At 41.1% G+C, this 14,115-nt stretch overlaps 1 protein-coding gene across 6 annotated transcripts in view; it reads right to left on the reverse strand.

The window, feature by feature from the left end:
• LOC122408862 (netrin receptor UNC5C-like) overlaps positions 1-14,115 on the reverse strand; it is a 64,995-nt gene that overhangs the window by 16,104 nt on the left and 34,776 nt on the right. For 5 of the 6 annotated variants that reach the window (XM_043415940.1, XM_043415936.1, XM_043415938.1 and 2 more), the window contains exon 2: positions 5,692-5,939. In XM_043415940.1, the coding sequence (XP_043271875.1) occupies positions 5,692-5,782 (91 nt within the window). In that variant the 5' untranslated portion in view covers positions 5,783-5,939. Of the gene's footprint in view, positions 1-5,691; positions 6,256-14,115 lie in introns of those variants that run through there. The other variant, XM_043415937.1, reaches the window with a different exon arrangement.

Here is a 14,115-nt window from a genome sequence, read left to right on the forward strand (position 1 = left end):
AAACTGCATCGCTCAGTAACGTCGGGGTTCTAACTGCCTAACTCCATCAAATAAGATTAGATTACACCATGGATACTCCTAAACCAAGAAATAAACTGCTTTAACCCATCGAAATATCAATACAAAGCCAACGTTTTGTGTTGAATTGGTCCTGCGTGAAAACGTGCTTTAGTTATCGCATTAAAAAAGTTAGTACACATTCGATTTTCGTACTCCAAACGTCATATCCTTTCAAAGAAAAGCTAATATGATATATTTAAGGTGTTAAGTGCTAGATTAATCCGTAAATTTTCCTGATTTTACCCCCTCCTCCCCCCCCCCCCCCAGAATACCTGCACCGAGAGAAAATTTCACTAAAAACTACTATGGTGCCATAGAAGTAGGGTTCTATATCGGTAATATTTATTAATTCTTACGAACATACACAGTAATTTTTTGTGAAGCGATTCGATAAAAATTGATGAGTGATGTCAAAATAAATACATCGGTACGCATGTATACCGGTATATTATCGTACAATCGCGAATGAAATTCTGTTATTTACCATAGTAAATTTCTAAACACTTTGGCGTATGATCGATGCTTGTATTCGAGCTCCTCAAATTTTACTATGTTCAACTGTAAATTTCAATTGTGAAAACAGTACAGCAAAACGGCATAATAATTCTACTTGACAGTTCATCATCGAGTCAACATAAATTTTACAACGTTTACTTGGTGAACTATGTTAGGGAAAAATAGCACAGTTTAAACCTTTGTCACAGCAAAATACGCAATTTAAAAATTTTCATTCAGAATTTACTTGGAAATAACAATATTTTTGGTAAAAACCTTCAAAATGGGCGATACAGAAGCCCAATACCATGGCAGCATAGTAATTCTTACTATTTTTTTCTCTCCGTGTGGTGCTGCGCGCGCACAACCTTCAAAAATCCATATTTCCCAAAAAAAAAAACAACTAAAATGTCACAATGGATTCGTAAACTAGAGAGTATTTTGAGATCAAATTACGAAGGGAATAATTTTCCTTTAACGTGAAATCGGCCTCGATCTGAGAGCGTTAATGAGAATGATAACAATGAAATTAGGATAATCCTTTGCAATGGACAAGATTTCCGGAAGCACAAAGAAAAGGAACGTCGGATATTTAGTAGAGGCATGATCTCGCGATCGATCGACGTCATCGCTCATGAAAAAACTCTCGTCCCTCTCAGCTCATCCACCGATAATAGGCAAATGTAAAAAAAACGTAATGCGGCTACAAAAAAACGTAACTGGTGCGTTAATTGCGAGTATTTGCTGAAAGAAAAAAAGCCCGGCTGATTATCCGGCCGGTGAAACGAACCGGCTGATAATTGCTCGAGTCCGCCGGCAAGAGAAACGACGTGAAACTCGTAGCGGCAGGGACGCGCGTTCTGCCCGTGCGTGCACCGACCCGGGAGTGCACCATCGTTGCATTTTTGCCAAGATGATTCACGTTTTGCCGGTGTGTACAAAGCTCTGGCGATTCTTTAGTAGCGCCTGGGTGAAGCTAAACTTGTCCGTGTTTTATAAGTATATAAGTATGTAATGTCGCACTATATGTAAAAAACAGTTTTTTCTTTCATCTTCTTCCTATTCGAGTGCACAGGTGCGCTGGTACTATTAATGATTTATATAATTGAAACGCGTACGAGTAACAACGAGCCCGAGAAACTCACGAGTAATCCGAGCCACTATAATTAACTGAGGAAACGACGTTTGTATGCTTTGTGGAGATTGCAGGGACATGAGACCAGATAATTATTGTGCCGAATGTCGATGCGCCAGTGCTGAATTTATAAGCGATCAGTATTGATTAAAATTGAACAGAATTTTCTCTATTTGGATAAATTTTTTGTTTGACACTTCAGAACGATCGTATTCTGAGCCCATATAGAAATCAAATTTATTTGTCGTTATTTTTACGGGTTTAAAAATAACTGGAACGAAAGGAATCGCTTGGGAGGGGAACATCAAATATCGACGTTTTCACTTCAAGAATATTCTTTTTTAACTGATACACTCTTTCGTCCCAACACTCATTGAATATCTACGGTACATATTTCCATATATGCAACAAGATCTCTCGTTCGTAGCGCGCGCTCGACTCTTCGACCGGACATCGCATCTCATAGAAAACACAAATTTATGTTAATTTATATTTTGCTGTCTTTCGTATATGATTTTCGAATATTCCTTTCGATACTCGGGCGTAAGGCCTCATTAATAAAACATATTCCCATAGTTTATATTTCCATACGCGCATACATAGGGGAGACCGAGGCAAAACGGGGTACCGAAGGAAATATGAAAATTTTCAGAAATTTGAGAAGCTTCGTGTATTTTTAAACTAATAAACGGACGGAAGCTTTATCACTTTTACATTTAAAAAAAGAAAAAACCTTGAGGCACAATAGGGCACCCTTTAAGAATTGATGAATATTTATTCTCATCGCAATTTCAATTCAATGCACCGTGAATGCTTCTTTCAAAAAGCAGTCGCAAAGAAATCAGAATTCCTTCAAAATTTCTCCCTTTCTTCTCTTTTCATTTTTTTCTAATTCCTTATTTTTTGTTCCTTTGAAATTTTTTTCAAAATTCTCAATGCACTCCTTTTGATTATTTTTTTAAAAAATATACGAAATTGCCAGTATGGGGAAAAAACAATTTCCGCAATTTTCAAATACCCCCTTTTGTCCCGGTCTTCCCTATGCATTTATCGGCGCGATAAGAACGGAGCGTCAAACAATGATTATAGATGCGCCAGTAGGTACAACCGTGCTCGAACGAGTGTGCTCGATACGAGCGTGTGTTGTGCTCATAGAATGCACGTACACACATACATACTTCGCTTATTATTATGAACGTGCGTTAAGAACGTACGACGCTTATTGCATCAGTGGGAGTGAGGCAGAGAAAGAGAAAGAGATAAATAACGAAGCAACAAATATATTCCGTGGGTATACATCGCAGACGATTATATAGCGAACGAGGAAGATTTTTCCGTGAGGTAACCGGGCTCTGTCTGCGGGCGTTCGCCTGCGTCCGACCGCGAACTTCTTTCCCTTTGCCAAGCCCCCGCCCGACGGACACATGCGTGCGGTCGTCCACCATGCGCGAGTCTCGCGTTACGCGCTCGCCAGCACTTCGTGCATATGAACACCGATCTATTCTCAATTTACTTATGGAAGAAGAAAATGAGGAGAGGAAAAATCACACGTACGATACTGTAGGCTTTGTTCTCTCGGTTTTATTTGAAAATCACTAGAAAGACGACGCGCGTTCATTCGTAGATCAGCGAAGCGCGCGAGTTTACGTACGCGCGTTGTCAAAAAGCTATCGATCTCGGATTATCTTTCAAAAAATCTGAAATTTGTTTATAGGCAACAGAACTGGAGTTTCTCGACACACTTTATATTCTAAAACAGCAGCTGATGAACAAGCGCATGACAGTGTCGGCGCTGTAATTAGCCAGAGGCGCAAATCAACTGTTTTTTTCTCTACACGTATCGTCGCACGGAAACTCGAGTTCGCGGTTGAAATATAGTAACAAATGTGAGAAAGAATAAAATATTACCGATCGTTCGTCACACCGGGCAATCAGTTAACCGTGACTCGCGATTATCCCGCGGGCTTCACGTTTTTTTATTCCTCCTCACTCATCCTTCTGACGCAGACATCGCGAGAATGCCGAATAGGGCTCAGACCCAAAGTAGCCTGAGGGAGGAGTGATCCATCATCGAAAATGCTCCACCTTCGTTTCTAGGCTTCGCCCAACCCTTTCGGTAACACGAGTGCACAGATGTACTGGCTCAACGTGTATTTTTATTATATTCGTATATTGCCTTGGGAAGAAGATTTATCAGGGTTCTCGCTTGGTGTGCTGGTACCGTGTCCCGTAATATGCCGCCGTGTAATTATCAACCGATGATAATTATCGCCGGATCTCTCGAGGAGTTTACTTTTTAACCCTCCGAATTAAAATTGCTTATAAATTCATCGGCGAGAGCGTTACGAATTGATTATTTAAAAATTTTTGTGTAGCTGTCAAAGTTGTTTAGGCAAGTATAGAGGAATCCGTTGGTTCAACTTCGCCGAGCCATTTCCGGCTGTACAGCTGTGAACCTAGATAAAAAAATAGTCATCAAAGGTTGAACAATCATGCAGACACGTGCGTAGAGTAACGATCAGCAAAAATTTAAACTCCCTTCAAAGCTCTTAATGAGAGTTAATCTTCTCGTTATACTGCGTGGATCCAAGGAAGGGTGTTTTTTTTTCATTATTTTTCAGGTCGACCGTAAAGATACGCTTCGAAGGCTCGTCACGATCGTTCGCTGTCCCGGGACTAGCTACTTTCTTCGGAGAAGCTTGTTTGTGTACACAGAGAACTATGATGCCACGAGTTCACGAACAAATGGCACGTAACTCGGATACGATACGGTTTGCAATGTGGGAGAGGCCGGGGCTGAACAGGGTGCTTCAAAAATTTCGGAAATTATTAGCATTTTTTAAATCCTTGTAATCTGGTATGTATTTTCCAATAAAGAAGAAAACAAAAGGAATAATTTTGAAATTTCACAAGGAAAAAAATGAAGAAATTTTGAAAGAAATGAAGTCTGGAAAGAAGGAAAAACTTTGAAGAAATTGTATTTTTTTTTCGCTACTTTTTAAAAGGAACGGTCAAGATGCACTGCAGTGAAATTACGAAAAAATTTTACCAGCCTCTGAAGCGTAGCTCATTGTGCCCCAAGAATGTTGTTTTTTTTTTTATTTTCGAAAAATGGCAAATATTACGTTTCTTAATGTTTGAGAGTCAGCAATAGAAGAGGCTCCTGAAACTTTAAAAAATAAGCAGGATATTTGCTTAGGTTTTACCCCGGTCTCCCCTTCTCCTACAAAACACATACGAATAATTATACGAAGCTAACTAAGTAAATGTGTGTCGGTTTATTTGTAAGTGGGAGCGCTCCCTGTCGAGGTCCACACAACACAGATATGAGAGACTTCAGGGGATATCAAGCATGGGTGGAAGGAAGAAGAAAAGAGGAGGCTACGGTTATCAAGGAGCGTCGCACAAATGGGAGCCTCAAGTTTCTCGCTTTGAGTTCGACCTTCTCGCATCGGAGATCGAGCGGGAGAGCTCGAGAACGTCGTTAAGAGCTCATTACAGGGCTGGCACGAGTTAAATGGCAAACTTAACGATCCCCACGCCCTCACAACTCCCCCTCTTTTATTCTCTCGAGCATTCCTAAATGCTATTCTTCTATTCGTTCTACTAATCCATACGTATATCGTGTATTATGCTTGCTGTGTTCTCGACTCTGTCAAAATATCAGAAATACGTCTAACAGTGAATCAGGACCGAAGACCTGCGATCAATGAAAACAAAAAGTTCTGTTGGAACGTTGCATTTTTTTCGCCATATAGAACAACGAAAATTTGAAAAATTAAAACGAGTCATGGACAAATTACTTGTAGAAATGTAAAACGCTAGGTTGGCCGCCGTTGGTCGCAATATCGTGAGAATAGTCGATCGAGCAGGGGAGATTTTTATCATGTACAAACAAATGTATATGAATACTGATGTATGACGATAACATATAATTTTGATAATCGAAATGCAAATAAGCAATTATGTTAAAAGTATGGAAACTCTGATTCTGAACTTACCCTCCTCGGCGGTGAAGGATCGGACTGGTCGAGCCAGCAGTATTATGCAGCACACGAGAGCAGCCACCATTGAGCACGATCTCGGTCTCATCGCGTACAATCGTACAGGTCATTCGTCCATTTTATAACGATCAAACACCCTTGAAAAAAGTATCCTCGTGCAACACTTCGGGGTTTTTCCTCTTCGTCTCTTCCGGTCTCCGCAGCTCCACAGTGACCAAAGAGAAGACGCACTTTCTACGTGAAGCCTAAGCAGATAAAAAACAACAAAAAATAATGTAGTAGGTGCTTTGTATGTAGATATATCGTGCGGATATGGTGCTGCACGGAGAGAATCAAACGGTAATATTTAGCGTGAAATTCACTGTCAAATTTACCGGATATATTTGACTCCGGGGACAAGTTAACGAAAAATATTTATTCCAGTAACGCGCACTGTAAAATTTTCAAGATTTCACGGAATTCTCAGTTTTATAATAATAAATATTGCAGATAGTTAAATTTACGGTACGTGTACTAAAATTTACAAAAGGTCTAGTGAATTTTACGTTGCGTCACGGTCTTTGCTCTAACGTAGGTATCGATCACTCTCGTTTCCGAATTTCGTAGCACACTGAAACGGTGATTCACACACTTCAACAAAGGGCTGAGCATATAAAAACAACAGGGAAATAGGCTGATATAGCGACAAGATCCCCTACCATGTCCCCAGCATAGCCGCATCCTAGCATAAAGACGGAAATTTGTACAGTGCAGCGCGGTAAAATTCACTGTGACGTCAAAATTTACTAAAATACTCCGGTTAATGTTCCTACTGTGAACAAAGAATATTATTTTTTTCATAAGAAAATTCAATTTTTTCCCATAATATCATGAATTGCAGCTCGTCACCGCACGATCGTTACTACGATCGTGTATACGTTCATGATATAATTACTAAAACGAAAAAGCAGCAGGCTTACTTTTCTCCATGTTATTTGTTTCGATAGATGACGATAAGCGACCTCTTAATATTAATATTAACCCTAGAACGCATGACTGGGGTGTGAGCACACCCCACGCGAACTTCAAACTACGCTCCCATCCTAACAAGCGACATTATCGACTGATTATCGACGGATTTTTTTATATATAAATTCAATTGAAATTAGTTTTATCGTACATCATTCTTTTCGTTATAAAAAAACGAAGAAAATGGTGTAGGATAAAGTCAGTTTAGCATCGTAGGACCGGATTTATAAGCAGAAAAAGAGTGGGGTGTGTTCAAACCCCGGTCATGAGGTTGAGGGTATGAAAAAAGACACATGAGGTGTAGGGTTAAGGGCAAATATTTTAACCACTGTCCCATTTTACCTAAGTGCAACTATTAAATAGAAAATTTTCGAAAGAAAAAATCGTGAATTTTTTCGAACCACTCTCATGGAAGTAAATATCCATATTGGTGCCGATTTATACTCAGTTTCGTGCTGTTAATGCGATTGATAAAACATATAGATATTTATAGACCTGGTGCCAGCAGCATTCTACAGGAGCAGCCTGCGACACTCGAGCGCAAACCACGATTAATATATTTATATTGCACGTTACCATTTCATAAAGCTAAACGAGTACGACGTTTATGCAGCTATTCCAATCGCGAATGAATTACGCAATATGAATACGTGCATTAATACACTTTATACGTATATAATGGCGAACTTAAATATAAAACCGTGAAATAGTACACAGTCTCCGGCTCACGTGACATTTCCAATGAATATTTAGCACACTACGTGCGACTTTGATTATTTTACTTTATTTGAACGTCTACTGTGACGTCGATAAATAGACAGATAATAAAAAGGGTCGTTGAAAACGAGGCTTTGAGTAAAACGCATAAAGTTTTGGTTGCGTTAAAACGCGATTGCGGATAATATCTTACGGAATTTCGAGTCCAGATGGCCTCGAAATTCCATAACGAAGCTCATTCGAAAAAACACATTGCTCAGTCGCGATCTTCTGACGGTATAGACACTAAATTATATTCTCATGACACGGAAAATACAATCTTGCATAAGTTCAATAAATTAATCTCTGAAAATAAGCTGTGAAAGAATCGTACGCGATTTCGGTGTTATCGCGCCAACGCAGTAAATCGAAAGGAGCAAAGAAGATCGGGGCTGCTCGTTCGCAGTATAACTTCGTCGTGTACTTCGTACGTATATATACCTCAAAGGAGTCGAAGCGAAACTGAGCGTGGAAAGAGCCCGAGCGCTCGTTCGATCTCACTATCGGATAAAGTCTGGCTCGGGTAATTTATCGTCAGCCCTTTAATTATGAAAACCAACGAAGGGACGGCTCGAGGATGCGCCTTCCTATTAACGCTTGCTTGGTCCAATGTACATTAAGTTACGGGCCTGTACATATATGTATACCCATAAGAGTTCGGAATCCACGCCTCGAAATATATTCGTTTGCTAAAGAAAATCGATATCGGCTGATGCATGACGATAAGTCACTCGATATGCATCTCTCGTTTTACACACGAGTTAAATAAGCCATGCCTTGTGATAACCTTTGGATCCTCGCTCAATTTCATTCTCTCGTTCCCTTATCGCGATCCAATCAGATCGGAGGTCAAATACACTTTGCGTCCATCACCTTAACTCGATCGAATGATGAAAGTTCAAATAAATAATGGATAAGTTTGAACACACGTTCGACCGGTTACTTTAATCTCGAATCAATCAAAACTGTCCAACGTTTCACACCCACTAATCGATTCTTCGACTCTATACAGGTATGTATTCCATAAAACACTCGGGCAAGCATTATCCATGCATAACATACGAAGTAGACCATTTTACGAAGTGGAAAATATATTCACGGGTCAATGTATCTCGAGGTTTTTCCCCCTGGATATATGCTCGTTGTATTATATCGTAATACTATCATAAAGACTTATCATAAACCATGAAGCATGTGCTCCATATACACCGTGCGCAAATGGTGGTCTGATAAAACCACGACCGGTTCCCCCTCAACGTGTTGGATTGTGGCGAGAAAGATCTCGGCCACTGTCTCGTTTGTTACGCACGATTTTCCCGGATTTCGAGACTCGTGTCGAATCTATATTTTGATGTGCACGTTCGTGTGTTTGCGCGCGCGCACGTATGAAAATCAGAGACGCGCGATTATCGGGGGCACTTTAACGAAATATGAGAATTAGCTCCACAAAGTGTTGCCGTTTGCATCAACGCTGTGATTGTAGGCGTGATGAATATTTTTCAAAAAAACCAGGAAATTGTGGCTGAATCGATCAGTCACTGTGAACTACTATTGATCGATGATTCACTTTTGTTGACCGAAAACTGACGCGATCCAATATCAACTTGCTGGTGCTGAACTGGTTGAATGTTTGAAAAATTCAAAAATAAAATATGCATGAAAAGGACATGGAGCAGGGCGACATTAGTCATCGTTTTGGGAATACTTTCGTCCGCGTAGTTGAATAATTGAAGAAATCCTTATACGGAAGCGTGACTCGGCGAAAAAAAGTCGTTACGAATTCGGTACACGTCTGTATGTAAACATCGACTGAGAGATCGTCGCGTCGAGCAAGCAGAATCAGCTCGGAGAAATCAAGTCAATCGATCGTTAAGCATCGAGTCTTCCTCAAGGTCCACCTTCTTTCTCGCGCTGTGATCTGCTCGGGAGATCGATCTATGTCATAATGTTAGCCGTGTTGGCGTGACGGTTAACAGCAGGCGAAGGAAAGCAATCACCTTGCGGGCACCGTTACAAAGTTATCTTGCTTCGATATTAAACCACGTTTGATCGCGACCGGGAGAATCCAATTTGGGTCACGAAAATGCGAGCTATTTGGATTCACGAATTCTTATCTGCACAGCATATCGCGCTTCATTTTGTGATCGGGTTTAATTAAGTTTCGACTACGAACGCTTGGCAAACTGGCGTTATTAATGACCCTTGAAATATTCTTGTCAAAGGCAAAGTATACTTTGCTTTTCTTTCGACGAGTTACTTCAATTCGTTTATGATGAAGAAAAAGCTCGAGGGGCCGCAAGAGGCCTGGGAGGTAGGTACGCGCCCGCAATAACAAACATGACGCCATGGAATGCGTGTTAATTCTAGCAAATTAACCTCTGAAGAGCTTTATTGCACCATTCAAACTGGTGTAATCTCTACATTAGAGAATCGCAGGGTTTCACGCATATTTATTCGAAGATTCGTATACTTTAGTACGAACTGGGGGATAAAGAAAAAAAGGTACGAGCAGAAGAATTGACTGAATAACTTTTGTAATTCCACTCGTGGCATTGCTACCATGACTTTTGTGACTTTTCATGTTTAACGTTTTTCTTCGCGGGCTCTCTCACCATAAGTATGTGAGGTTAAACACGTATATTTATAACCGTGCACATAACTATGGATTCGCATAGCTCGGCTCTGAAGCACTAGAATACATAAAACCGAAGCGAAATTTACTCGAGTATGTATGTACGTGCTCGGGGGCTCTCGTGAGTTCGGAAAGGAGAGTGTCGTGTGTACACGACTTCGGTACTTTATTGCTCGCACGTACGCGTGAACTAAATTGTGTAGAGAAGAAGGGAGGCTCTTCTCTGTTGGCTCTGGGTTCAGCGATAAACATAGCATCGGGCGAGAAGAGCTCTCGAAATCGAATTCGTTGACAAGTCTTCTGATGAATTTATGGAAACAGGAAGCAAGAAAAGTATGAATCACCGAACATTGGATGAGACGATTTTCGAGAGGAGACAAAATTTTCAGCTCCTACACTCGCAACTTCCAACTTTAAGACGCAAACATTGTTTTTTCGCCATTGTTTCTTATGGTTTATTAAATTTCATATAAGAACCGGTAGAAGAAAGTTTCTTTTTTTTTAAGGCATTCCTTTCGCATGAGCGTATTTTCTGGTGACGCAAATTGGGGTACTCGAAATTTCGACTGATTCCTAACCTCTGAGAAGTCGCCGTTTATAGGAAAAGCTCCTGCTTCTGCCATTTTTCCAACTTCTATCGTTAATATTTTTTTTAAGCATTCGGTAACCTCTTTTTATCGTCGGTATGGATTTCTTACATTTTTTTCTATCTGTGAGACAGTTTGTGTCAGAAATTTAGGATTATTTAGTACATGAATTATTGAATATAAATATAGCGATGATGGAATCTCCATAAGCTCTCGTATAAATTTTACGACTTTTAAAGTTTTAATTCTTCATTAAATGTTCGATAACCTGACTGGAAATTTCGCCAATTTATTCGCATGCCCTTTTACTTAATTTTGTAATTTAAAATCAGTTATTTGTAAAATATTTGGGTTCGTGAAAGGAATACCTTAATGATCGTTTCCACATACTTTACTATGCCAGTTGAATTACCATTCGAGTTTTGTAGTCTCATGGAGCAGTCCAAATCTCAGTTTAATTCTCATTCAATATAAGCTTTCTGTACGATATGCAACTGAGGATGCATCACCGCCAATAGAATGTTGCCTGCGGGAGCGTGTATTTGAACAAGCGATCGCTTTAACTCGTCATCGTTTTTATCAGCATGTTCGATTATTTATTTTCATCTCCTAGTCTGAAATCTCTCGAGTCGGAGCCTCCAATAAAGTGCATCACTCATCGTCATCGGGTCAGCTTTCCTTCAAGAATGAGAGAGGTCGCGGCCTGTTTATCGATTTTTATAACGAGTCCACGTATCCGGGCAATTTTTAAAGCGTCGAGTCTTATCATATCGTTTTTCCAGCGAGAACATGAGACGAGAAGTAACGAAAAAGAATTTAAGCACGAAACGTCAACGGATCTTTACATACAGTTCGGCGATAAATAAGCCAAAGTTGAAGGACCAGTGTACATCGCGGTTCCCTCAACTACAAGAATTAGTTAACGCATCTGAAAAAATGAAAGGAAAAATTGCTCACCAATTTTCTCCAATGAAAAGATCCAAAGAATTTTTTAATAATACCCCAATAAAAAACAGTCGCTCCCGAAAATCTATAAAATTTGGACAATCCTGTATGAGCATAACGCCGCAGTCATATCATCAACCAACAAATATGATGAAACAACAACAATTAGCCTGCAATTAAAAATAACGTTCTCGGATTTAACGAGCGACACACGTAATCTGGTGTGTAGGGTCGCTACGAATAATGCATGTAATTTGATAAGACAATCAATACAAAGCGATTACCCCCATTTCCTCGAGATACACAACTGTGCAATACATGAACAGAGGTTTACACACACGAAGAGGTTTATATATCACGACAGACTTGAGCTCCCAATAGGACGATTCCAATTGTACTGCTATCGTGCTACTGTGAGCCCCCGAAGGATCGATTCTCGACGCCACGAGGTGGAATAATCCTCGAAGGATCCCGTAATGGAGGCACGCGCAGTCAGCGAACACAGATTTTCCATCGCCTTCCTTCACACACGCAACACACAGAAACAACACTCGCACACCAGTCACGTTTCAACAATCGAGAATCTGCGTCTCGTTGTGCGAGGGCTCGGTGTGCTATATAGTTCTCCCTGCAGCAATGCCACGGGATGACATATAAGTATATGCCGAGGCAAGGTAAGCGTGAATGGCGAAGCGTAATCCTCCAGAACGAGGACTCAATTTATAAACCGTTCAACCGGTATCAACCACTCAAAGGCTTAAAACACTCGACACATGGACCACCTCATTGTGTCCCACGCATGACACACGTTAAGAGGCATGCGCCCAGGAAAACACACTTAGGGACAGGCCAGGTTCCCATTGCATTCGGAGACGCCGCGAGGATAAGTGTATCAACGAGTATGCGGCGGTCACTCAAAGTTTTCAAGAGTGTTTACTATCGTTTTTTTCGCATTTTTCATCGTGGGAAAGCAGCGAATGTGGTTTTTCTGTTTAACTTTGGGGTTAATAAATATTCGAAAAGTGTGTGAATATAATGATTGCACGTTTGAGAAGGCGTGCGCTGCTCTTCGAATCCTTCGGTGACTCGAGTTTGAGCACAATGTGTCTTATTTTTCTTGTCGGTTGGTGAGATGAAAAATTCAAGAGGGAAAAAGGCTTCTACTCGGATGCACACGCTAACTATGTTACTGGCGGTAACGTCCGTGAGGAGTCCGAAAGTTAAGGGACCCGTGCGGGTCCCTGAAACTCTCCGGAATTCGGGGAAATAAATTTGCTGCGTCTAGAGCTTTATGCGTTCAACAAAAAATAAATGAAAACATATCTTCCGAGGGAAGATTCGCATAGGATAGTGAAAACGCAGCTTGAATTCTAATAAGATTCGTCTTGAATACTATACCAGGAGGAAGAAGATGTTGGACACAATGCCGAATTTTTCATCAACTTGTATCAACTCCCGGAGCGAAACGTATCAGAGTTCACTTTCGCTTGTGTGAATTTGTATCGCATTGAAAATGTTTGGGAATTAGCTTGGCTTGAGCACCATAGAATTTTCTTCAGCAATGAAGCAACATGTTTTTCACTTTTTTCCAACAAATCCCCGCAAGAGCTATTCTTTTCGTCTTCGCTCATTCATACTCGTCCTTACAGTCTAGTCTCTCACCGAAAGGCCATGCACAGACTAAAAACGCATGACCGCATAATCCGCCACCACGCAGTGTGGCGGTAAGAACCGCCGAGTGGCACGTTACCTTCACCTCCCTTCGACCTTTTTCGTTCCACCGTTCCCCCCGACTTGCTATTATAAAAATCTCATGAACTGCAAAGCCAAACGCCGAAAAGGTGCTTGACGATGGCTTCACGAGAGCTCTGCGACTCCGGGCTCTTCGAATCGCTCGAGTATGGGCTCTTTCTTCTTTTTATCTCCCACAGCTATCTCGCTCCCTGTGCACACAAACACGTTCATGTATATTACGTGGATTCGTGCGAGGGATTGGCTTCCCGCTCGCCCATATACGCAGGGTGTACGAAAGTTTAAACGACAAAAGCGGCGATTGGTCTCCTCTCCTCGATGACAAAAGCAGTCAGGGGAGCTCCCGTGGTCCAGGCTCATTCCGATAACTAAAAGTCGTGGATTCAAACGAACCGCGGGCGACATCTAACATTCCGTGGCGCCTAACATTATTTCTGAGAGCCACGTTCCTGTGGCAGATGAGGGAGAATGTCCGGAGGAGAACAAAACTTGGTAGTGAAATCTTGGCTCTCGCCGACTATCCTTCATTTTTTCCGCTTTTCTTTTCTCCTCGCCGCGCGTATGTATGGTTTGAGGGTTCAAAGGGCTCGGGCAGAACGATCGGGATATCGTGTGACAACAGGTTCAATGGGTTAACATAACCGCTCTCGTAAAAAGCGATGCGAAAGCAACTTTTGTTGTCGCTTCTCGCCGGGGTGAATACGAAGGAAGAAGCTTTTGCTACCGGTTTAAGGAGCACGC

This window comes from Venturia canescens, chromosome 4 (assembly GCF_019457755.1).
Source record: "Venturia canescens isolate UGA chromosome 4, ASM1945775v1, whole genome shotgun sequence".
NCBI lineage: Eukaryota > Metazoa > Arthropoda > Insecta > Hymenoptera > Ichneumonidae > Venturia > Venturia canescens.